Source organism: Callionymus lyra, chromosome 18, assembly GCF_982586985.1.
Source record: "Callionymus lyra chromosome 18, fCalLyr1.hap1.1, whole genome shotgun sequence".
Lineage (NCBI taxonomy): Eukaryota > Metazoa > Chordata > Actinopteri > Syngnathiformes > Callionymidae > Callionymus > Callionymus lyra.
Window position 1 is genome coordinate 7803267 of NC_141835.1, and position 27948 is coordinate 7831214.

The 27948-nt window shown below is 36.5% G+C and overlaps 1 protein-coding gene across 3 annotated transcripts in view; it reads right to left on the bottom strand.

Annotated features, from left to right (window-relative positions):
- Nucleotides 1-27948, bottom strand: part of arid1b (AT-rich interaction domain 1B) — a 269267-nt gene that overhangs the window by 194368 nt on the left and 46951 nt on the right. For all 3 annotated transcript variants that reach the window (XM_087780581.1, XM_087780582.1, XM_087780580.1), the window contains exon 2: nucleotides 19612-19836. In XM_087780581.1, coding sequence (XP_087636707.1) covers nucleotides 19612-19836 — 225 coding nt within the window. The remainder of the gene's footprint in view (nucleotides 1-19611; nucleotides 19837-27948) is intronic.

Consider the following 27948-nt stretch of genomic DNA (forward strand, 5'->3'; position numbering starts at 1 on the left):
CGGATGTTATTCAAAACGAAAACTATATGATACGAAATGACAACTATCCGAAACAAAATGGAAACTATCTGAATCCAAATAGAAAACATCGGATATGGAAACTGAAACTGAAACGGAACCATCCAATGCAAAAACCAAACAAATGTTTTATACTCAGAAACAAACAAATGCCGTTTGTATTTTTTGGCCGGGAACTGTTAGCTTGATGGCTAACACTGCAACAACATTGGATTTTGATGGAGAAACCAGTTTGAAATCTATCTGGTTGACAGCAGTGACAGCTTGTACAAAATCAAAATGTTCTTTTAGGTCTGGCGTTATTTTGTCTTTTATACTGCAAACAACTGAAATCCAAATGTCTACTTCTTACTTTAAGTAAAAATGTTTTTATGATGAGATCGATTCACCTGAGAAGTCCAGCTAATTTTGTTTTTTAAAGATACTAATACAAAATTGACACCTAATTTACTAAAAAAAAAAGGTCGGCCAATGGTTAAAAAACGTTTTTTTCTACAGGCTCTCAAGTCCATGGTCTGGAAAAGCGTTATATTAATACAAATTACTTACTTACTTATGTTTTTTAACATAAAATTTTAGCTTCGACTCGAAAAAAGATGTAAACTCTTGCTTTGATTTGTGTAAAGAGTCAAAATATGAACATTGCGATTAAAACGGCTGCCTAAGGATATAGTTAGCATAAAAAAGTTAGCATTAGCAACTACTGACTCAGCAATTGCTAGGTGGGTTAGTTTCACTTTGATGTCGCATTTGTTTGAACAAGTAATTGTTATTAAAACGTTAAACAATGCTCTACGTGTTTACTATTAATTTGGGATTCAAACCCACAACTCCCTACGCCACAGTCGAAAAAAGCTAAAGCTAACGTGTAGCATAGCTGCTCATGAACACAGTAATCCTCACGACACCACATGCTAACGCGCTAGCAACCGACTCCTCGACGTAAAAAAAAACATCTTTATTCCCCGAAAAAAAATAAAAGTTAAAGCGACGGCGCCGGAGAAGCTCTTGACAGGATCGTCTGCCGTAATGAAACGGTAAATATAGAGCAATTTGTGCGGAACAGGAGTGTCAGCGAAGCACCAGCCGACATAAAGGTGGCTAATCAAAAGGAAATGTTCCTGCAAAGGGATCACAGCGGGGAGACCGAGGCAGAATTGGCAGTTGGTGACAGAACTGTCAGTCAAGTCAATGAAAGGCTGCACGAGGATATCAAAATAACTCCGACAGCTGTGGCAGATCCGACGTCAACTTTTCGCTTTCGTTCAGGATTTATCCTTCGTGTTCCAAACAACAACTAAATATATATATTTTTTTATTGTGACCTTTTTCTTACTTGAGAATATTCAGTTTTATTCAGTTCAAAAACTGATGACTGTCACTGATTTGAGGGTTGGATCGTGGGGGCAGCAGCTGAGGGAAAGAGGCCTGGACAAGTTTAAGGTTTTTGGATCAGACCCGGGGCTTCCTCCTAGTTAGAAACGAAAGTAAACCTTACTAGGGAGGCGTTAAAAGATGGCTCTATTTTCAGTATTTTGATTTATATGACAGAGCTCTTTACGTTTTCATGGTGACATGGTAAAAAAAACCTTGTTTTTATTTTTTATTAGGCAAAGCCAGAAAAAGTAAAAGTAAATTGAGTTTTTTTAATTGTGTTTAAACAAAAAAATCGTATTATAGTCAGAAAAAAATGTTTTATATTTACTTATATACTTGTATTTAATACTTTTTTTTATAGTTAATATTTTGTTTATTATCAAAGTAAATTACTGGTGTCTATTATTTGCATTTTTTGTTTTCCTTGTGCTTTTTCTTTTTGTCCATGTGATCAATTATAATACAATTATTATTATTATTATTATATTAGAGAATTCATGGTGTTTTTTTTTGCTTTTTAAGTAAATTGAGTTTTTTTAAATTGGTTTTCGAAAATATTTCGTATTTTAGTAACAAAAAACAGGTTTAGATTTACTTATTTACTTGTATTTACTTGTTTTCTATAGTTAATATTTATTTTATTATCAAAGTTAATGACTGTTGATACAATTATTATTATTATTATTATTATTACAGGAATTCATGGTGTTTTCTGTTGTCAACAGTGTCATATTTTCTCTATAATAACAACTTTATTTAATAATTTGTATTCTCATTAAGGTAACTATTAAATCGTTGGAATCAAATTATTTTTTTAATGTATTAAAACTAAATTAAATAAAAAATGAATGCATATGACTTCAGAAATTAACTCAGAATAAATAAATACAAATAAAAATAATCCAGCCTCCATTTATTTTTTACCCCGTAATACCACAGTTGTTAAATATGTGAGCAATTTTTATGTTATTTTTCTTTTTATTGGAATATTTATTGGTCTCTCTGAATGAATAAAATACTAATAAAAAATAAAATCAAATGTGATACACCTTTAAATGATATACTTTATTGAGTATTGTTTTGATTGTTTAAGCGCTTTGTGACCCTGGTCTGGAAAAGTACTATACAAATAAAAATTACTTACTTACTTACTTACACCTGATCATGAAATGCCATTTTTCAAAATAAAAGTCTATAATTAGGCATTTGGATTTATACTTATACTAAAAGGTAGAAAAGAGTTTAAAATCATGTGATTCACTGAGTAAACATGAAGTCTAAGGACGTAAATGAGGGAGGATGGCGGCGGCGAGCGTCAGGCGAAGGTGAGTCTCTTAATGAAATGCGGAGGATCGGCGTCGACTCATGATTAAACATAAAGCTCGGTGAAGTGGCGTCGCGTCGAAGCTTCCACGCTCTCCAAGGTGACGCCGCTTCTCTTCCTCGCACGCCTTCGCTCTCATCCCTCGTTCCCTGCTGCTCGTCTCCGGAGGTCAGAGGGCGACGAGGACGAGGAGCTACGAGTAGCAGGAGAAACCATAGCACTATCTTACATGAGCTTCTCTGGAGCGAAGAAGACGATGTTTGAACTCCATTTTTAAATGATTTATAATAAATCATACTTTAATAACATGTTATATTTCCTTTTATAACATAATATTTCAATATTTCATCTTCATTTTATTTCTTTTTTTGTTAAATTGTATAATTTAGTCAGTTTTTTTTCCACTTATACTGTATATAACAGCCTCACTATCACCAGAACTCTGAATTCTGACCCGCTCTAGTAGAAGAACTCACATTTCTCCGATCCTTAAAACTCTTCACTGGCTTCCAGTTTCTTTCAGGATCAACTTTAAAATTCTGGTTCTTACTTTCAGATCTATTTATGGTCAAACTCCTCCTTAAATCACTGATCTGATCCAGACTTATTACTTACTTACTAATAAGGACCTGGCCCATGGGCCACATGCGGCCCTCTAAATCCATCTATTAGGTCATAATATTAATATAAAACTAACAAAAATGTTTATGACGGCCATTTAACTTTACTAGCTTAAGTCTAATTTATGTTAGTTTGAAAATCTTTTCTTATTACTTTTTATATTTATTTATTTATAGTAATTTACTATTTTATAATTAAAAATGTAATACTATACAATTAAATTTATGGCATTTATCATTTTTGCCTTTGACGTATTTTATTTTAAATAATAAAACGTATGAAATAAGCTTTAGACGCTTTATGAACACAAAAAAAATACTTCACATATTTTTTATGAGTATTTTTGTTAATCAAATATAATGAATATTTTTTATTTATAGCATCGTCTGATTAAATAAAATAAAAAAAGAGAAATAAACACAATTATTTGCAAAAATGTTTATAAGGTAAAACCATATCATTAAAAAAAGTTTTTATTATTTTTATTAAATTGCTTTTTTTTAATACAATAAATATAGGTAAGTAGCGACTTTAATTTCGAACAACTTACTCAAATTTTAGTTTTTTATAAAAAGTTAAAAATTAAATTATAATCTCAAACACAGTTTTCAAAAAATAATAAATATCATTATCGAGCGACTTCAATTTCGAACAACATACTCAAATTTTATTTTTTGCCGAAAAGATAAAAATTATACATGAATAACCAAAAAAGAGGAAATTATTATTTTTAAACACATTTGTCCTTTTCTTTAGACTCTTTGAATTAATTAAATTAAATTTAAAATTAAAAGGTTAAATTAAATGTTAAATTAAATTTTAAATTATTTTTTAAATTACATTTTAAACAATCAAATTAAGAGAAAAGTTTATGTAAGAATGTCCTTTAATTCATTACATTTTGTTTTATTCGTCCCTTCTTGTTTACATCTTGACGGCCCCTTATAACAGTCATGGATTATAATGTGGCCCCTGAATCTTTTCATAAAATACAATATCCAGGACTGGATCTTAGGGTCGGATCTGGAGGTTGTGAGTTTGAATCCCAGTAAAGGCGCCTCGGAGCCAAACGATAATCTGAACTCAAACTCCTGCTCGATAAGCAGCTGCAGAGTTTTCATCCGTCAGCGTTCATCGACCCTTCGTGAGTCACTCTTTCTACTTCCTCCACGTCGGGCCCCCCGGGGCCTCAGTGGGGTCAGGAGTTTACTGGGGGAACAGCAGCCGGAGCTGTGGCGCGGAGCCCAGATGTGACTCCTATAAATAAACTAACTCCACACGAGCGTCACAGAGAGATTTAACCCGGTTATGGTTCGGACTTCAGACGCTCGGACTCGAGAGCTTGTTTGACTCTTTTCACCGACAAAGAAAAAAGAAAGAAGAAGATATAGAAAGAAGAAAGAAAGAGGAAGATATAGAAAGAAGAAAGAAAGAGGAAGATATAGAAGGAGGAAAGAAAAAAGGATTTTAACAACATTATAACGAGTCCAAACAGAGTCCACTAGAGTCCACTAGCAAACTAGCATCTTTTTTATTCTATTTGTATGGTGGGGTGTAACAGATGTAGAGCTAAGCTAAGCTACATTGATTTAAGCTACACCGCAGCTAACCTAGCTAGCATGCTAGCTCCCTATAGACGAGCCCTTAAAAGTCTATTATAAAAACTTTGAATGAAGACCCTAAAACAAACGTGTTTGTGGTATCCCTTCTGTTATTTCAGAGTCAAAGTGACCCAGAGAACCAAAAACAAATGTGTTTGAGTTATCCCTTGTGTTGTCTCAGAGTTAAGGTGACCGGAGGCCCTAAAACAAATGTGCTTGATGTATCCCTTGTATTGTCTCAGAGTCAAAGTGACCCAGAGAACCAAAAACAAATGTGCTTGATGTATCCCTTGTGTTGTCTCAGAGTCAAAGTGAACCAGAGAAACAAAAACAAATGTGTTTGACGTATCCCTTGTGTTGTCTCAGAGTTAAGATGACCGGAGGCCCTAAAACAAATGTGCTTGATGTATCCCTTGTGTTGTCTCTGAGTCAAAGTGAACCAGAGAACCAAAAACAAATGTGTTAGTTGTATCCCTTGTGTTGTCTCTGCGTCAAGGTGACCCTGAGGCCCTAAAACAAATGTGTTTGAGATATCCCTTATGTTGTCTCAGGGTCAAGATGAACGGAGGACTAAAACAAATGTGTTTCAGGTATCCCTTGTGTTGTCTCAGTGTCAAGGTCAGAGAACCAAAAACAAATGTGTTTGTGGCATCCCTTGTGTTGTCTCAGAGGTCAAAGTGACCGGAGGTCCGTAAACAAATGTGTTTGAGGTATCCCTTATGTTGTCTCAGGGTCAAGGTGATGCAGTGGTGGAGGTTGTTTACTTTGACCCATAAAGAACACAAGGGATACCTCAAAAACATTTGTTTTCAGGCCTACGGGTCACCTTGACCCTCTGATAACACGAGGGTTAAAGAAAACAACATTATAACGAGTCCAAACAGAGTCCACTAGAGTCCACTAGCAAACTAGCATCTTTTTTATTCTATTTGTATGGTGGGGTGTAACAGATGTAGAGCTAAGCTAAGCTTCATTGATTTAAGCTACACCGCAGCAAACCTAGCTAACGTGCTAGCTCCCTATAGACGAGCCCTTAAAAGTCTATTATAAAAACTTTGAACGAAGACCCTAAAACAAATGTGTTTGTGGTATCCCTTATGTTATTTCAGAGTCAAAGTGACCCAGAGAACCAAAAACAAATGTGTTTGAGTTATCCCTTGTGTTGTCTCAGAGTTAAGGTGACTGGAGGCCCTAAAACAAATGTGCTTGATGTATCCCTTGTGTTGTCTCAGAGTCAAAGTGAACCAGAGAACCAAAAACAAATGTGTTAGTTGTATCCCTTGTGTTGTGTGTGGGTGAAGGTGACCCCGAGGCCCTAAAACAAATGTGTTTGAGGTATCCCTTATGTTGTCTCAGGTTCAAGGTGACCAGAGGACTAAAAACAAATGTGTTTCAGGTATCCCTTGTGTTTTCTCAGTGTCAAGGTCAGAGATCCAAAAACAAACATGTTTGAGGTATCCCTTGTGTTGTCTCATGGTGCAGTGGTGGAGGTCATTCACTTTGACCCATAAACAAGACAAGGGATACCTCAAAAACATTTGTTTTCAGGCCTATGGGTCACCTTGACCCTCTGATAACACGAGGGTTAAAGAATTTCCGAAAAAAAAAAAATAGTTTGTTAGTTTGAGACCCATGATATATGTATTACAAAAACTTTTTTTTTCATTGAAACTTCCTGTAAACGATTTACCAAAATAAATGTCATGTCACGTTAAAAAAAAAAGAATAAATTGTGATTTACTGTAATGGTCTTTAAAAACTGAAATAAATGATGTTTTTTAAACAATTAGAAAAGAAAACTTGAACCATATTTGTCAATTCCTCCAAAAGGTTTGTCTTAATTATTCCTGCTTTTATTCTGTGAATCCACTTAGAGAGACGTTTCCTCTCAGGTAGAACAAAACAACATCTTCCTATATTTGGACGGTTGGTCGCATCAGGTGAAGACGAATCAAGAGTCAGATCCTGCAGCAGACTTGACCTGAGCTTGAAAAAAAAAAAAAACGATCTTCAATCTGGATTTAAATTCTGCTCAATTCTCTGAGAGACAATTAAAGCAGCAACTAATCTCCTTGTAACTCAGCGGAGGAATAAAGCATCCCTCCTTCCTCCCCTCCTCCCTCCTTCTTCCTCCCTCCTTCCTCCTCCTCGCTCCCGCTATTTCATTTCACTTTTATCTCGGCTCTTTTATCTTATCAGCAGACACATGCAGACGAGGCAGGATCCTTCAGAAAACACACCAGTCGTGACGTTTTACACCAGATTACATTACATTATTTCATCCGCGGGAGTTGAAACCACGAAGCGATAACATCGTTTGGCCTCGACGAGTGTGAAGCATGTCAGAGAGAAACCAGCTTGAATTAAGACGTGTTGAAGTGTTATTTTCAATGAAAAAAGTTCATTTTATTGAGAGTCTGTTGGTTGTAATCCTTCAACAGGAAGTCAAGGTTTAAACATTAATGTAGACCAGGGTCACAAAACGCTTGAACAATCGCAAACAATACATGTATAAGCTTCTTGACAAAAGGTTCATCACCTTTTCTAGTATTTAAATGTATTTTTTAACCACAAACGTAATATACGTGTTGTTTTTCTAGTCTTAACAGGTTAATAAATTGTGTTTATTGTGTTTTTATTAAGTAATATTACGTTTCTTGATAGAGATGTGTGTTTTTTCATGTCCCTTTCTAGTATTCAAATGTATTTTTTAACCACAAACATACTATATGTGTTGTTTTTCTAGTCTTAACAGGTTAATAAATTGTGTTTATTGTGTTTTTATCAAGTAATATTAAGTTTCTTGATAGAGGTGTGTTTTTCATGTCCTTTTCTAGTATTTAAATGTATTTTTAACCACAAACGTAATATATGTGTTGTTTTTCTAGTCTTAACAGGTTAATAAATTGTGTTTATTGTGTTTTTATTAGGTAATATTAAGTTTCTTGATAGAGATGTGTGTTATTTCATGTCCTTTTCTAGTATTTATACGTATTTTTTTAACCACAACCGTAATATATGTGTTGTTTTTCTAGTCTTAAAAATGTTAATAAATTGTGTTAATTGTGTTTTTATCAAGTAATATTAAGTTTCTTGGTAGAGATGCGTGTTTTTTCATGTCCTTTTCTAGTATTCATACGTTTTTTTTTTAACCACAACCGTAATATATGTGTTGTTTTTCTAGTCTGAAAAATGTAATAAATTGTGGTTATTGTGTTTTTATCAAGTTATATACATTTTTTGACAGAGGTGTGTGTTTTTTCATGTCATTTTCTAGTATTTAAATGTATTTTTTAACCACAAACATACTATATGTGTTGTTTTTCTAGTCTTAACATGTTAATAAATTGTGTTTATTGTCTTTTTATCAAGTAATATTAAGTTTCTTGACAGAGGTGTGTGTTTTTTATGTCCTTTTCTAGTATTTAAATGTATTTTTTTAAAACCACAAACGTAATATATGTGTTGTTTTTCTAGTCTTAAAAATGTTAATAAATTATGTTTAGTGTGTTTTTATCAAGTAGTATTAAGTTTCTTGACAGAGGTGTGTGTTTTTTTTTATTCACTTTTTCAGTATTTAAATGTAAAAAACCTTAAAATCTGTGTTGTTTTTCTCTTCTTGAAATTTAATAAAATTGTATTTTTTATCAAGTAATATAGGTTTCTTGACAAAGGTGTTTTTTCATTACCTTCTTTAGTATTTAAATGTATTTTTTTAAATAATTATTTTAAAATATGTGTTGTTTTTATCATCTTAAAACGAATTAAAATGTATTATTGTATTTTGTATCAAGTAATATATGTTTTTTCATGTCCTTTTCTATTATTTAAATGTATTTTTTAACCACAACCGTGCAACAAATGTGCTTGATGTATCCCTTGTGTTGTCTCAGAGTCAAAGTGAACCAGAGAACCAAAAAAAATGTGTTAGTTGTATCCCTTGTGTTGTCTCTGGGTCAAGGTGAGCCGGAATCCCTAAAAAGCTTGATGATCTACTGACTCCTTCAAGAAACATCTTAAGACGTTTCTATTTGTTCAGGCTTTTCCTTGATTTCCTGGAACTCCTGTTGTGTTATCAGTTTTATCTTAATCTTTAAAGTATATACTTTATTGAATATTGTTTTGATTGTTTAAGCGCTTTGTGACCCTGGTCTGGAAAAGCGCTATAGAAATAAAAATGACTTACTTACTTATTACTTAATAAAACAAATGTGTTTGTGGTAATCCTTATGTTGTCTCAGGGTCAAGGTGATGCAGTGGTGGAGGTTGTTCACTTTTGACTCATAAACAACACAAGGGATACCTCAAAAACATTTCTTTTCAGGCCTACGGGTCACCTTGACCCTCTGATAACACGAGGGTTAAAGAATCTCCGAAAGAAATGTGTTTTAGTTTGAGACCCATGATATATGCATTATAAAAACACATTTTTTCATTGAAATTTCCTGTATAAATGTCATGTCACGTTAAGAAAAACCCAACAAATTGTGATTTACTATAATGGTCTTTAAACGCTGATGCAGTGGTGGAGGTTGTTCACTTTGAACCATAAACAACACAAGGGATACGGGTCACCTTGACCCGCCTTTTGATTGACACGATAGTAAGTAAGTAAGTAAGTAATTTTTATTTGTATATAGCGCTTTTCCAGACCAGGGTCACAAAGCGCTTAAACAATCATAACAATATTCAATAAAGTATATACTTTAAAGGTCAAGATAAAACTGATAACACAACAGTGTCAAACAAGCTGATCAACAGCCTACAAACAAGAACATATTGACTTCCATCTTTGCTCTCTCCTCGTCTCGTCGAAATCCCCGAAATTAAACGGGCGTTTTTCGCCGCTAACGACGCGCCGCATCATCGGCACGTGGCGGAACCATTGGCTGAGAGCCACTCCACGGTGGACGGGGGCAATAAAAGTTACAAATGAGACGAGGCTATTAGAGCCATTGACATGCGTAAGCTCGCCCTCGCTAATTAATTGATCCTGAAACTTCATCTGTTCTGTAGCCGGAGAGAGAGGAACTTTAATTACTCAAGCCTTTTTCCACATCACTGTCCTCTCTTCCCTCTTCCTGATCCACTCCTCATAATGTCGGCTTTAATTGTGAGGGCGCTCGGGATACGTAGCGGTCCTCGGGGGGGCTTGTGTTTGTGGGTCCGGATCCTCTCCGTGGCCCCGTCCCCGGCATCTCTGATTTATAGGGGGGGGGGGGTCTTCCGAGCCAATCCGTCAAAGCCGGTTTAGCTCTCTGCATTAACCCGGGAGACAACCCTGGCATTGTGGGAAGGCTGGTGGGGGGGGGGGGGGGGGGGCCCTAAGTGCTTCCGAGTGGCCCCCTCGCTCTCTCCAGCCGGTGAGGGACCCCCTTGCCCGGGCGGCAATCGATGTCGTAAATTACCCGCTCAAGCCTCCCTGCAGGAGGATGTTCGGACGGACGGAGGAAGAGCTTTTACAAGCCGCTCGTTTAATGGAAACCACTCTTAGAGATTGGAAATATAGAAAAACGCCGAACTGGTAAGTGAAAGTAATGCATCGTAAACCGGCGAAAACGGCAGAAAAAAAAAACCAACCTAGGAGGCAGAAGCATCAACAATACTTACTGGGCGACTTGCAGAGAGAGAGGTTCGAACTGGACCGAAAATAGACACTTAAAGTGAAGCATGTTTTTTTTTACAGAGAAATGCACATGTACTGTGTATTCTGAGTCGTTGTATGGATTGAGTTGAAGATACTATAGAACAGGCAGGACAAGAGTATACTTTCAGGTAGGTTTTAGAACGATACATCGTGGTATTTTGATGATACTGTATTTATTTATTCGTTTATTTAATCCTTGGCTTTCAAAATGTTTGGCTTTCAAATTTATTTTTTTAATCGAAGTTCTTTAATGGGTTATAGTTTGATCAAGTTTGTATAAAACAAATAATATTTTTTAATTTACAAGTTACGAACAATTACATCCTGGCGATGGCTGAGGACGAGGGGATACAGTCGACTCCAGCAGCTTTTAAAGCTGACGTTTGGACATATTTTTGGTTTCAAAACAAATGAAAGCAGTTACGACTTTGAGAGTTATCTGGTCTGTAAATTCAGCAACACCAGAGTCAAGTACTCAACAATACTACAAATATATCCTTGTTCCTAAAGTATCGCAATATATATTGTATCATGGCCCCTGTATTGTGATACTTGCGGGCACAAGGCCACATCCATCAATCGCAAAACACACTATTAAAACACTCACAACTGACATATGCATTACATTTGTTTAAACTATACAGTATATATACCTCTGCCAAGGAGGTAACATGTTGTGAAATTCTTTTAAGTTTTGTCAAAATAGCTCTTAAAAAGACTCCAATTTAACATTTAGGAATAGTTGATGATAATACATAAGAACCCAATTATTTCAATTTGATTTTCTTCCTTTTACCATCTGGATCCAAGTATGTTTTGAAGAATGTGTCACACTCTCATGGTCCTGCGATGTCTTACATCTTTGTGTATTTGTGAAAACTACAATCCAAAATCTGTAAATGAATAACAAAGCCTTAATTTTTAGGACATTTTTTACAAACAGGAAAACATGAAAAGGATGTAGGTCTTTGTTTCATTACTATATTATTAATATAAAAATATAAAAAAGGGATTTCATTCTGAGCCGTAAAAATCATTTCTATAGGTTTTTATGCTCGACTGTAATCTGGAATATATCACATTAAAAGGTCTGGCAGTCGCTTCCAAGGCGTCCTTGAGCCAACTGGCTGAGGTTCTGACACACTGACCTAAATTATTTTATGCTTACTTTGCATCTTTCGAGAGCAACATTTAATTTGAGCCTTTCAGTCGAACTTTTTTTAGTTTTTGGTCGGTGAAAAAAGCTGCGGTTGTTTATTTTTGGTGGCCTTTAATGTTGAACTTAACTGCAAGACGGGGGAAAAAATCTATAGGAAAAAGTATGTGATGAAGCCACAGTTGTTGTTTTTTTGGAATTAAATGTCATAAATACATTTATTATGAATTTAGATAAATTAACTATACATTTAAATAAATAATATTTAACAGGATGTTTCATTTTAAAGCAAAAATGCACTGTATATCTATTGAAAACCTTTTTTTACCCTTAAACTGTTATACATCGGGTTAATCGTTTTTTAATGAATTAAAACCGCAATACATGGGGTCTAACATGTTGTTTTTGGCGACACCCAGTGCCAGATCAGTGTAACTACAGTCATTTTTTTTAAAAAAAATGAGATTACGGTCAGTTTAATCTTAATAGTACCTTTAAAAAGACTCTCATTACTTCATATTTAAAAAAAAAAATACAACAATTTGAACCCACTGCTTTAATTAAGTTTGGTGGTCACGTGACAAAATCACAGGTTTTTATTGTTAAAAAAAAATCGGTTGTACTGCGTGAGTCAAGATTGTTCAAATATTTACAGATATTGTGTTGTTTTTTATTCTAAATTCTAAATGTTTCCAGGTGTTGGATTTCAATAATCATTTTGTTTTGGTGATGTTAAAAAAAAGAGCTAAGCCAAAAAGGTAAAGTCTTCATCTGGCCCTTGGAACATCTCAAGAATCTCAGAAGGCGAATGCAAGATGTAGGTGAGGAGAGGAAAGTCTGGGGCCCTCCCTACTGAAGCCGCTGCCCCCGCGACCCCGGGGACGACAATGTTACGTAGTGCTGCTTTAATGGGATGAAAGTAAAATCAATTGGGAATGAAACTGGTTTAGCGAGTACAATTTTGAACTAACATTAAGAAGGTTTTGTAGATCTGGATCTATTTCTTCTAACTGGAGTCTCTGAAATCTGAGTCCATGGTTCTCAGCCACAACAACTATATTTTTTTTACCCAAGTTTGGGAAAGAAAAATGTTTCTCCTCTGGTTTCCCACTGAATCTTTCATGCGTGACATAAATTCTTGATGCAGCTCGTCCCGGTCTTTTGTTTTGTTTACAACCAATGATAGTAGTTTGACCCTTGAACTGTGGAGTCAGCAGATACATGTCATCACACACAACACATCCTTCTTTAAAACTCCTTTTCCCGATGATGCGATGGCCTTTTTTTTTTTTGCTCTCTCGCTCTCTCTCTCTTCCCTCTTTTTTTTCTAATCTGCTGATATGTTTGTTCTGGCGCTCTTCACTCGCAGCACATTTTCATACATTCCTTCACATGTCTGGATGAGCAGCCCGGTCTGACTCACACACCCGTTTGATGGCGAAGACGCAGCATGACGCGCTTCACACTCCAGTTCCAGGCCGAGTCGCCGAAGGCAGGAAGAGGCGGCTTTTCTTTTTTTTTTTTTTTTAATCAACGGCGTTTTTTTTTCGAGAGGCAAGATCTACATATACGTGTCTGTGCTTGTCTTCTGAGCTGGATTACAGGCGAGAAGTCATGAATGCATTATGAAGCGAGTCCATTTGGATAATGCGAGCGTGAGTGTGTACACAAGGATGGAAGCATGCTGGGAAGGTGAACCGTCGGCGCGACAAGCCACGACAGACTGAAGGGAATCAAAAGAATGTGAGCTTTAAGTCTGAGAGGCGAGACCTCCGAGGCATACTTTTCTATAATCGCCTGCTACCGTGTGTACGGTGGCCCTGAGTGGACACAAACAAACAGTTCTTTTAAAAATGATTAAACACTATACGTATACGCCATACTTAAATGAATGCTAAAAGATAATCAAAATATAAAGTATACATTTCTAGCTTCATCTAAGAGCTTAAACGTTTGAATACACATTCACAATCAACATTTCACTCCAGACTGACACACTGTTTTCAAGGCAAGCTTGGAACAGAATTAGAGAAATGACACCGGTTATTTAAACGTCTGTTTGTCTGCCCTTTTCACACCTTGGGTCGTGGATCAAAAGAACGAAGCAGGGACACACCTGCGAGGGGGGGGGCGAGGAGACAGGAACTTCCACCCAAGAACATTTGAATGATTAGAAAAGGAAACAAAGTAGGAAGAACTCTCCACAGGAGATCGTGACACAGGGAGTTTGAAGGAACCAATAAGGCAATAGGGGGAGGACCTCTCGGCCCGCAAATTTGCCTTAAATATAACGATGTTATTATCGTTCGGGACCGTCTTTCCCGGAGCTATTGACCTGTAGAGCTGCCGGCAAAGAGCGCGCTCGATCAATCGGAAAAGCTTGTATCTTTGTTTGTCTTGAAGCGGCGAATAAACGCCACATTACACTCAGCATTGACCTTTTCTCTCCATAAAGCAAAGTATAAGACCCGAGCGTGACGTCGTTTTAACCGTTTTAGCTCTGAACGCCATAGATTAATAATGATTATTATTATATTTCAAAATAGGTTTATAATTATTCATTTGTTTTTTTCTAAAATGTACTTGTATTTTGAGTGCTCATGTCCGTTCCAGGTTTGTTTGTTTTTGTTTTTTTTGATGCATAAAAAGCATCAGAGAAATACTTTACCCCAAAAAAAGCTGTGCATGTTTTAGATCAACTATAAAAACAAACAAACAAGCGAAACAGATTTTATATCGTCCAATCACAGCAAAGAAGACAATATTCCGAGGGTAAAAGTACATGTTAAATGAAAGATGGAATAAATGAGAATACATTTATACTTTATACTATTTTTTACGGACTAATTCTGAACATTATACGCAATTTAATGGTGACAAAAAAGATATTTTACATGAGAAAAATGATTTAAAATTGCAAAAACAAATAAATTCAAGTCATAACACGTATAAATAACACTTAAAAAATATGCAATGATTTAGAAAGATTAATATGAATCTTTAGTTAGTATAAAAGTGACAGTGATAACAAAATTATGTGTTAAATACTTTTTTTTTTGGTGGCGTAAAAGGGATATTAGAGAGATATAATGGAAATGGTTTAATAGGGTTTATAATTAAAAAATAATCTAATATTAGCTTAACATATTAAGAGAAACATACTATATACTGTAAATATATGTACATAATTATAATGTATATGTATAGATATAGATATATCTATGTATAGATATATAGAGAGAGAGATATGTTCATACATACACTGTTTATAACTCAAAATAATAATACAAATGTGTTATTATACAATGCATATGGACAAAATGCAGCATCATGATAATAAAATTAGAATTAAATGATGGTGGAGGTGGAGGAGTAAATGTGATATAAGAGAGATATAATAGAAATGGTTTAATAGGGTTTTTAATTAAAAAATAATCTAATATTAGCTTAACATATTAAGAGAAACATACTATATAATGTAAATATATATACAGAATTATCATGTATATATATATATATATATATCCATATATATATAGAGAGAGAGATATGTACATATATACAGTGTATATAATAATAATAATAATAATAATAATAATAATAAAAGTTTGTTATTATATAATGCACATGGAGGCAGCATCATGAAAATAAAATGATAATTAAATTAACTATTATTGAATAATCTTAATATAATACAGACAAATAATTTTGATGGACTCTGGTCTTTGTTGTAGCTCCTTAAAGGACCTCTAGGTGAACATCTTGTATACATTATTGGTGAGTAATTCCTTCATGTGGTTTGTGAATCAGGGACATCCTCGGGGGGGCTTTAATAAAGGAAGATCCAAGTATATATATATGATAATAAGGATGAATCTGAATAAGAAAAATCATGATGACGACAACAACTCTTTTCCGGTGGAAGATCTCATAGATCGACTCGTACACGTATCCATCGTTCGCCCGGGTTGCCCTGGCAACAGCCCAGCATCGCCGTGAGGGACTAATATGTGTCGCTTCTTACATCACACGTCGAATCCCCCTTTCGCTGAGGCAGCTGATCCGAGAGATCGTACCGGGGCGTCTAGAGCTAGCTGCTCTGACATCACAACATGCCCCCCCCCGCCCCCCTCTATAAGAAGGTAAAGTGCTTCAGAAGATATGATGAAAGAAGCAGAAACTCTTCACAGAAGACGTGGAGGACAAATGCTAGCTTCCAGAAGCTACGAGGGGCCATCGATAGCGGCTCCGTTTATCAAAGCGAGAGGTTCTTCAACTCGGTCTGAAAACATGTTTGTTCTCGGGGGGGGGGGAAAGCGGGCAAAAAAAGAACCTTCCTTCAAACGCCTGCTCCGTAAGGTGAGGTTCGACACCCCTTCATCTGAGGGTTCAGGATTGAACCTCCCTCCCTCCCGAACTCATTACCGCGAGCTAGATTTCAACCGTCTGCACGTCGGCCGATGTGGCGTGTGTTGCTTTTTTAAAAAACTCCGGCGCCAGATAATTAGAAATTTCAGCAGCACGGTTCCCATGGCTATAGCCGACGTGAACAACTAATTCTATTTGAACTAATTACGTTCCGTGGTGCTACGCTGTGATTGCTACCCGAGCGCCCCGGCCTGCCCGTAACGCAATACGCCGGAGGATTTTCATCACGGAAAAAACGGATCCGGGGATGCGTTTGGTGACTGTACGCCGTCATGTGTCGACAGACTTAACATACACCACGGTAGCTCCCACATGTGTACTCTCCTTGAAATTTCAGCTGGGATGTTTCGTAGCTACTTCAGAAAACCCGGCGTAATAAAGTCTTATGACTACGACCCACATAGGAAATGTGTTGGAATTAATGCACACGTGTATAGTAGACCCTCACTGATAGTTTTCAGATTCGAACGCCAACAAAAAAATGTTTTAATTTCCACTATAAATTAACCTTCAATCAGTAAAATACATGTAAAAATAGATATAGCCGACTCATGGCCGACAACACGCTGTACATGGAAGAAATTTGACGTGAAAGAAAAGAATGTTCTAAAAAATTTGGCAACTTCTTCTTGACTATATCGCCTCTAAATAAGAATATCCATAGACCTCATTACATTATAAATGATAAGTGACATTTAGAACGTTTTATCACCGAATTCAAGGTGCAACACAATGTTGTTTCTTTTCTTTTCCCTGTTTTTTTGGGGTTTTGTTTTTTCTTCTACCATCATTTTTCTGATTCATTTGATTATTATATACTGTATGCCAAGTATGTAACTGAATAATCACTTCTGTTGACTATACATTAAGGGTGAAGTGTAATTTACGTATATGTGATATTTTTGTCTTTGTAAAAAACCTGAAAAATAAAGTACTACAAAAAAATATAAAACCGATTCAGCCAAACACACAACAAAGACCGTATAAAACCAAATCCAGATCATGGTACATGTTGATATAGTGACTAAAATATGGGACTTTATAGGGGTTTTTATTATTGTTTACAAGACGGTTTAAGATAAGACAAGAAATATACAATAAATTTGTTTAGGTAAAGAACGACAAACTCAAAGATAATGAAGAGTAATTGAGCCGCTAAGTATGAAAAGCCAAATATTAAAATCTTACATCCTGTTACATATTAAAAAATATTCGGCCGGTAAGAAGGATTTTGTCCTTTTTGTGTAAGTTTGATGTATAAAATCTGGATTTGAATCACACTAATGATGGAATTCAAGTTTTTCTGGTTTAGCAAAACCTTGATCAAGAGTTCGACCTGACATTATGATTGGTCGATGAAAACGTGCCTTTCAAGTTGATGCTATGGTGGCTAATACGGAGGTTAACTGTCAATCAATTCGACAACACCTTATTACGCATCATCTCTTAAAGGGCCACAAACTGCCCCCCCAAAAAATCGCAAGTAGAACTACAAACAGGAATGAGTCGAATAAAAAGTGTGGGAGACTCCCACCTTTGAAGTACACTAGGAAGTACACCTGAAATACTACATCAATGACCAGAATTCACTCTTTTAATCATCATCCAGACTCTCAAGAGTTACTTCTGTCCACAAAAACTAGACCAGACAGTCGGCTGTCCATATCAATCCTGATGAATGACGCACAAAATCACACGGCGCTTCTTTTCTGCCAAGGCGCTCACACACAAACACACACACACACACACACACAGAAGTAAAACAATACAGATGCATTCATGCAAGGGATTTGAGACTCACAATTTTTTGTCTATTAACAGAGACTTGTCTTTGCAGAATGACGGTTTCCTGAAACAGCCATGAAAGAATTACTCCCCGAAAAACTGCCGAGTCATGTTGACGACACACAACGATGCACACAGAAGAGAGACTCGACCTACATTTCAGTGCAATTGCTCTGTTTTTTTATGAGGTATAGACATGTCTTCATGGTGGGAATTTCAGCATTGTTACCTTTTTGGTTAGCAACGGTTAGCATCGACAGGATTTTCATCAAGGGTTCCCATAGCAAGTTCCTCACCTTAACCCATCCTCGTCATCCTTGCACCTAAACATCTCAGGCCCTCCTTTGTCGAACACCGTCTTCTCCCGCTCCCTATTACTCTCACTACAAATCACTATATAATCAGCAAACTCCACGGTCCACGGAGATTCGGCCCTGAACTCTAGTTTCTATCATTCCATCATCAAATCCTTTAACTTATGGAGAACACCTTGAAGAACGGAGGTCCGAAAACAACCCCTTTAGCTGCTACCAGTAGGGAGGTTCTTGATCCAAAGAGCAAGACCCTTAAGTAAAGAAGCCGATCCCCACAGATGACTACGATCCAAAGAAGACGGACAATAGCCTTTTAAGGTAACCACCCCAAACGTCTCCGGCCCTCTTATGTCGAACACCATCTTCCCCCGCTCCCTATTACTCTCACTACAAATCACTATATCATCAGCAAACTCCACGGTCCACAGAGACTCTGCCCTGATCCCCCTTTTTCTACCATTCCATCACCAAATCCTTTAACGTATAGAGAACACCTTGAAGAACGGAGATCCGAAAACAACCCCTTTAGCTACTACCAGTAGCAAGGTTCTTGATCCAAAGAGCAAGACCCTTAAGTAAAGAACCGATCTCTACAGATGATCCAAAGACGACGGACAATAGCCTTTTAAGGTAACCACCCCAAACATCTCCGGCCCTCTTATGTCGAACACAGTCTTCTCCCGCTCCCTATTACTCTCACTACAAATCACTATATCATCAGCAAACCTCACGGTCCACGGAGACTCTGCCCTGATCCCCCTTTTTCTATCATTCCATCACCAAATCCTTTTACGTATAGAGAACACCTTGAAGAACGGAGATCCGAAAACAACCCCTTTAGCTACTACCAGTAGCAAGGTTCTTGATCCAAAGAGACCCTTAAGGAAAGAACCGATCTCTACAGATGATCCAAAGACGACGGACGATAGCCTTTTAAGGTAACCACCCCAAACATCTCCGGCCCTCTTATGTCGAACACAGTCTTCTCCCGCTCCCTATTACTCTCACTACAAATCACTATATCATCAGCAAACCTCACGGTCCACGGAGACTCTGCCCTGATCCCCCTTTTTCTATCAATCTATCCCCAAATCCTTTAACGTATAGAGAACACCTTGAAGAACGGAGATCCGAAAACAACCCCTTTAGCTACTACCAGTAGCAAGGTTCTTGATCCAAAGAGACCCTTAAGGAAAGAACCGATCTCTACAGATGATCCAAAGACGACGGACGATAGCCTTTTAAGGTAACCACCTCACAATTCTTAAGCACCTTCCATAGCCATGCAAAGTCTCCCCAAAAAAACTCCTAGGGGACTCTGGGAAACGTATCCGACCCACCTGCTGCTGAGGGTACTGCATCCCGCCCATGCTCATTTGGCCCCGTCCCTGCATGCTCATCGGGTACCGGTGCGAGGGCGACGTGTAGGACTGTCCGGGAGGGTAAGGACCGCCTCCCGGCTGCTGCTGCTGCTGTTGCTGCTGCTGCTGCTGGGTGGAGTATGGATTACCGGTCATGCCGTACAGCTGCGAGCGCTTCATCGCCATGAAGTCCATGGAGGACACCTGTGGAGGAGATCAATGTCAATGACTTATCATCTGGACCAGCACTTCCTTCGATAGCACTTAACCCTTCTTTGGTAAGCGACTCGCCTGAGAGTGGTTGATTAAGTCGCCAACCCCGTGGAAAACTGGCCTAGCATTCACTCACGCTTGGAAAACACTGTACTCATTATTTAACTACGAATAAAACAAGCTAATGTTTTTTTTTTTTACTGCGTGACGACCAGGGGGCCGATCTGTTGGGGAATGTCCAAAATGAATGAGAATTATGTGGCTTTTATGTTAGTTTAAACTCCGGAATCAGGTTTGTAAAGTGTTATTTGTGTGGTTTACAGCGATCATAAAAGCGGCCGTAAAACTATACGGCCAATTCCCCCGCGAACCGCACAGCGCAACAGATTCTCCGAAGTGTGGTTTTTGAAAAATGACAGAGAAGATTTGCTGGGTTTTTGAGGTTTTGGCTTTAAGGTGCAGGCGGACGATCACGTGGCAAAGATGGAAAACCAGGTTGAGGATCTTCTGGGAAACCTCGTCCACGAAGGTTTGTTTTACCATAGATTATGGTTCACTTTAACTGTTCAGTGTTGGGTCAAAACAATAAACGTCCGTTAAAATTTTACAAATCTGAATATAAAATGATAAGGTCACAATATTAACTAGAATATAAATCGATTTTGATTTTGACACATCCAATCTGGTGGGCCACATAAAATAGACTTTCTGGGCCAGATTAGACCCTCTGCCTTGGTAATAACATATGGCTTTTTGACCAAAAGATTTCCCTTTTCCTGCTGTTACAGTTTTATATGTAACATTTGTATTTTTTGACATTGTGGGCAACAAAGTAAGAACGTCAATGCACAGGGAACCCGATCCTACTGTACTCGTGACGATAAACACCTTGAATCTTGAATATGGTTTTAGGTTTGACACTTTAAAGTAGAGTTACACACTAAAACACCAGTTTGTGATGCACTTTGAGCAATCTTTATGTCTTAATTCAAGATAGTCAACGGTTAGTTACCCAAACAAACAAAAACGGAAACATCCAGATTAAAAAAAACAATCTTTGATTGAACAATTTTGAGGTTTTTTATGCAGTTTATGCAACTAAAATACGCCAACAACAATTCAAACCTTCCAGTTCCGGACATACTGTACATCTTCATGAATTCCCGAATCCAGACACGCTTTTGAGTGTAGTTTGACCTTTGTTACAATATATCGCAGTATAGAAAAAAAAAGAACTTTATTTAAGTATCAAACACAAATTAATATACACTATAATACCTAAATATAAAACCTACTTTAAGCCCCAAAATGGAAAAAAATATATATACTTGCGATCCTCTGAGCCAATCGGGATATTAAAAAGCATGACACATACAAAATCCAAAAACAAAAAAAATCTAATGCTACAAAATTTGCAGTATAACATGCTAGCAAGAAAAATGTGTACACATAAAATTAAAATGATAATTACTATGTATGTAGCATTTTTAGACAAGAGATTAAATGTTCCTTTTGTTTATTTACAAGGATCCAGAATGCGAGAAGTGGTAGAATTTGTTTCAACGCGTGGAAAGCTAATGCTAACGCTAACTGCGGCCAAAAATGGGTCGAAACTAGGGCTGATGGAGGCATCATCTCTATCCAGCCAGGCTATTATTGAAGAACACGAGAGGATGGAGAGACTTCTTCTAGAGCGACAAAGAAGACGTAAAGAAGGATGTAATTTTCCTACGATTAGCGTTCTGCTGACGTCCATCGTTAAAAAATGTTGGGTCCGTTAACCGCTACCTTGAGTGGTTAAATAGCAGTAGCCTGGAAGGTTAACAGAGCTTAAGCAGATTTCTTTTAATAGCTTCTACCTGATAAGAACGGGTTGAGCGAACATCATCGAGGCGCAGGCTCGCACCGAAATAACAAGACGCTAATTAAACAAAGCTTTTCATCTGATGGGAATTGCATTCGTCGACGACCTTTTTCAACGTGGCTCATTATAACCATTTGTTTAGCCGTATTAAATGTTTGCTTTTGATTAAAGACTAACAAATAAAACGCAGGGAAAAAAATACCTTTTTTTTTTATTCACCTATGCACTCGTAAAGTGAAGATACGTCTTCCTGTTCTGTTCTTGATTTTAGTTTTTGTTTCATGCAATTTAACTACAAACTTATTTTTTCTAGTTACCTGCAGATATAAACATTACAGCGATTCATTCATATGAATTATTTTATGAGATATGAGATGAGATATTATCACTTTTATACATTGTAATTGAGAGAAAACTTTAAAGTAAAATGAAAGTTTCTTCAGTGTTTTATGTTGTTATTCAATAGATTTTGTAAAGACACTTTTATTTACTATCAATTGATGCTGTCCAGGAGATAGAAACAATTATTTGCCCCTTTTTTGACATCTAAAATTATTTTTTAGTCTTATTTTTCTTGTGTTTTAGACATCTGTTTGTAAACCTCACACATTAAATAGATGACATAAAAAACATGCTTTCAAAGGCATATTATTATGTTGTGAAGTTTTAATATTGTGGTGATTATACGTCAATTAGTTTGAAATTAACAAATTCATGACAATAAAAAAAAAGGAAGTACATCATAAAAAAACAGTTACAACCGGATGCACATAAACGAAGATATTTAAAATTAACATATTGATTATATTTAATAACATTAATTTCTACATCCTTAGAACTGCAGCAGATAAAAACTAACCTTTCTAAATACTGTAAACTTTTGTATTTTAGTATATACTGTAAATTGTGATATAAAAAGGTTTTTTAAATATAGAATTCTATTTTATAGAATTATTTTTTAAGTATTTTATTCAATTTTTGGTTTCTTGTATTTTTTAATTTTCACCTGATGCTGCTGTAATAAAGGAAAATAAATTCTCATCCATCTAAATCTTAAATGTGATTTAAATAACCTTAAAATAAACGAAATAAATGAAATACACTTCCATCCTCTCATCATCAAACTTAAACAACTTCACCCCTTATTATGCACATAAATGAAGAGATTTAAAATGACAAAAGAACATATTTATTATATTTAATAACATTAATTTCTACAGCCTGAGAACTGGACCAGATAAAAACTAACAGGGACTTTTGTAAATACTGTACATTTTTGTATATACTGTATATTAAGTAAGTAAGTAAATTATATTTATAGAGCGCTTTTATTGTGATAGGTTTTTTAAAATCTATAATTCAATTTTTTGTATTCTTATTTAAGTATTTTATTCAATTGTTGTTTTCTTGGGTGCTCTTGCTTATTGTATATTATTATATATTTTCACCTGATGCTGCTGTAAAAAGAAATGTTCCCCTTGTTTGACTAATAAAGGAAAAAATCGAATTTATCTAAATCTTATATGTGATTTAAATAACCTTTTTGAAACACACGTCCATCCTCTCATCATCAAACTTAAACAACTTCACCCCTTATTGTTCACTATTTTCTTTTTATATTGGAGCTGACGTCTTTCCCAGCTACCTGGGACTAGAGGCAGGGGACAGCTTGGACATGTCACCAGCAAGACAGGTAAAGACTCACAATAATCACATTTACGAGTCAAAAATTAACCTCTTTGGAAATGTGGGAGGAAACCGGAGCACAAAACACAGAAGCAGACTTGAAAAAAAGACAAACGCAGCAAGAGCATCACATGAGAGTCAGTGTCACGCTCAAAAGGGCCAGAAATACAGTCTACAAAAAAAAAATACTCGAGCCTTTTGAAAATATCTGCGACACAAATAACTTCAGAGTCCTGGAAGATGTAGCGCATCATGTGACCCGACTCTCCCCGTCCAGCTCCTCCGGAAACACTTGAGGGAAATCTCATATCAAACAGCTGAAATAAAATTATATAGGAGGCGCCAGATACATTTGTCCATCTTCCTCTCGCCGTATTATCAACACCTGTCCACGCTGGAGGAGGAGGAGGAAAAAAAAAAAGAGAAAAAGTCCCTTCGTCCCCGAACTGAGACTCATATCTGCCCTCATGACAGGTTCCACTAAATGAGATTTCAGTCCAGCACAGCCTTTTTTTTCTGGAGATATGTCACTGTTCCCTTCACACCAGCAGGCAGAAGGAAAAACGACAACAACTCCTGACAAATTGAAACATTTTCCTGCTTCTTTCCCTCCGAGAAATGACTGTACTTAGAAAAAAAATTATGAAAATGGCACCGAGTGAGACGTGTTCCAGCCAGAGGGGACAACTCCAGGAATAGCTTTTCTTATTATTATTATTTGAGTCCAACTTGCTTGATGTTTGGATGCTAATTTCAACTTAAAAACCTCATTTTATATCATATTTTTTATTGTATATGTTATTTATTTAGGGTATAAAGCCAAATTCCAACCGGTCCACTCTGTCATTTCTGCAAACGCAACTCTTTTTAAAAACTTATTCCATGAGTCAACAAAAATAAAACTTTATACCGCACTTAAAACATGTTTTTTTTAACAAAAAAGACCATCTTTTTTCAATCGGATCATTTGAACGCCCCTAATTTGCTGAACGGTTAAAATTAAAAAAGTAAGTATGTAAGTAAGTAATTCATTTATATTTGTAAAGCGCATTTCCAGACCAGGGTCACAAAGCGCTTAAACAATCAAAACAATACTCAATAAAATATATACTTAAAAGGGTAAGATAAGTACTCAAAGTTGACCCCACCAGGGTCAAGATGACGCAGTGGCGGGAAAACAATCGGATCATTTGAACGCCCCTGATTTGCCGAACGGTTTTCGATAAAATAACACACTTTTAATCGTACGACGCAATATAAACGTTCAAGGGACTAAGAGGTCTTGACAAATAAACGTATTTTCTTATTATAAAACTGTATTGATAACTCGTAAGTTTAATAAGTGAAATGAGACACAATTTAGCCAATCAACGCCGTCGTCACTTTAAAGACACATATTTTTTTTCTACTATACACATTTAATGTTGTGTAGAAAGTGTTGTTCAATAGCTCAGTTGAAGTTTTGTTCACTCATAAAAAAGTTTTTTAAAAAGCAATCGAATATGTGTGACGGACCGAAAAGGTACTTACATCGGTTAAAGCTAAATCAATGCAGATTAATGTTCAAGTGAGAATATCGATGTGAAAAATAAGTATTCAAAAGCATTAAATGGAAAACAAGTAAAAGCTTCACGGCAAGTCTGTTCTATTTAGTTAGTTTTCGGTAAATGTACTGAACACTATTTGTACGTTTTTCTACGGCTGATAGGTTGGAGCCTATCCCAGCTACTTGGGGCGAGAGGCAGAATACAACTGAACTAAACAGTTTGCTAGCCTGTTTAAAATGCTGCTAAAATTCTCTCATTTAAAGACAATTTATGATAATCAATCAAACTTTCCATGCTTTTGGACTGTGGGAAGAAACCGGAGTAACAGGAGTAGACCTTTGACAAACACAGGGAGTACATCGCTGGGAAGTGAACCCGTGAAACAGTAGCGCTAACAATCTGCCCCTAAAAATTGTATACGAGTTTAAGATGTGTCTTAGCACTTACCCAGGAGTCTAAAGAAAAGTATCTTTACAGAGAAAGCTTGCTGAAAAACAACACTTTTTTTTTAGAAAAAGAAGTGAAATTAAGAAATGCAAAATAAAGAGGAGAAAATTAGACATTACGTTTAGTCAATAAAAGTAATCATTGCAATAGGGATTTAGGAGCATGTGCTAAAAAGTTAGCAACAAAAAGGTTTGACACTAGGTAGTTTGAAAAGCAGTGAGGAATTTTTTTAAATTGAAAAAAAAGGGCAAGTAAAAAAGATTAGATGCAACCCCAGATGCAACACTAATAGACTCTATTAGACTATTATTATTCTGAGTTTGAGGAGTGGAGTGAAAAGATGATTATATTCCATGTTAATCTTTGTATCTTACTATCTATCTTTGTATCCTATCTATCTATCTTTGTATCCTATCTATCTATCTATCTATCTTTGTATCCTATCTATCTATCTATCTATCTATCTTTGTATCCTATCTATCTATCTATCTTTGTATCCTATCTATCTTTGTATCCTATCTATCTATCTTTGTATTCTATCTATCTATCTTTGTATTCTATCTATCTATCTATCTTTGTATCCTATCTATCTATCTATCTATCTATCTTTGTATCCTATCTATCTATCTATCTTTGTATCCTATCTATCTATCTATCTATCTATCTATCTTTGTATCCTATCTATCCATCTATCCATCAATCCATCAATCCATCTATCCATCAATCCATCTATCCATCAATCCATCTATCCATCAATCCATCTATCCTTGTATCTTTGTATCTATCTATCTTTGTATCTATCTTTGTATCCATCTATCTTTGTATCCATCTATCTTTGTATCCATCTATCCATCCATCCATCCATCCATCCATCCATCCATCCATCCATCCATCCATCCATCTTTGTATCTATCTTTGTATCTATCTTTGTATCTATCTTTGTATCTATCCATCCATCCATCCATCCATCCATCCATCCATCCATCCATCTAGCCATCTATCTATCTATCTACGATGGTAAGGAAGTCAACGAAAAAGACTTGGAAAGGATTGTTATTTGACAATTCATTCCATCATTGCTGGCTAATATGTAGCTAACAACTGTAGCAGATTAGCATCATCTTCGCCGAGACAACACAGTCACACCCAACAGAGACGTCCTTCACGTTAAATGACCGAATCATCATCTGTCGTCACCCGCCCTCATCCCAACCCCCGTTATTTACTGTCCCACAAAGAGGCTTTTCCAATCTCACAAGTGCAGTAATAATAAGCGTGTTGTTACTGTCGGGGTGTAATCCTCGGCGTCGACGACAACGCCGACCCCGGGTAGCACGGTGGTCCTCGCGTCGTTTGATCTCGGGGTGAGTGACAGCGAGCTTTATTGCGAAAACAGCGTGTTCATGAATCGTTTGAACTGGGAGAGCACTTTCAAAAGACGAGCACCCTCAGGATGAATGCCGGCTGACGCCGAGGACGGTATCATATTTATCTCCGCTGGCGAAGCTGTCTGAGTGACGGATGGAGTAGGAGTTGACTTTACTCGTTCGGAATTAATCATCTTATCGGAGAAGAGCCGGAGCCGAGCCGCGAATAAGATCCGATATTTCATTCGGGTTCGATCGAATTTATCCTCGACGCTCCCGCCACGAGATATTTGCTCTTTAGTTATATTCAGATTAACCTGTAGAGATGAACCGAGCCATTGTCGTTTGGTTGCAACCAGAACTAAAGTTCATCTAGACGAGCTTTTGCAGGAAAATGCTTGGTCGGATACAAATATTTCTAAAATAATGACCAGCATAAAAAAGTTATTTTAGAATTCAAAAGCATATTTTCCAATCCAATGTTTTTCTCCAAAGTTTTCCAGGGAAAATCTGGGTAACCACAAAAAAGTCTGGCTAGCATCTTTGTTTGCTGCTTATTATAAACGAAAAATAGTCATATTTTCACAACTGCAATCTGCCATTTTTAGACATTTTGGGCGGGAACTACTGATAAAGAGATCGAGATATGACATCATAACTTGAAAAAAGTTGTGGTTAGTTCATACATAGCGAGAATTCCATTAAGAGTATTATTGGTCATACGAACAAGTATCTTCTTCCAGTTTTCTCGGGTGAGAAATCCGACTTCCTCCTAAATGAGTTGCTTGCTACCATATTTGTTTGCTGCTTATTAAAATTAAAAAAGTAAGTATGTAAGTAAGTAATTTATATTTGTAAAGCGCTTTTCCAGACCAGGGTCACAAAGCGCTTAAACAATCAAAACAAAACTCAATCAAATATATACTTAAAATGGCAAGATAAGTACTCAAAGTTGACCCCACCAGGGTCAAGATGACCCAGTGGCGGGTAAACAAATGTGTTTGAGGTATCCCTTGTGTTGACCTCCACCACTGTTATGTATTTCTGGAAGCCAGGGAGGTCGTTTAACTGGACCCAGAGGCAACAAAAGGGTCATAAAAAAATAGATATTTTCCGATCCAATCTTTTGTAATTTCGTTGGGTTAAAATCTGGTTTACCCCGAAACAAATTGCTTTGTTAGCATCATCGTTT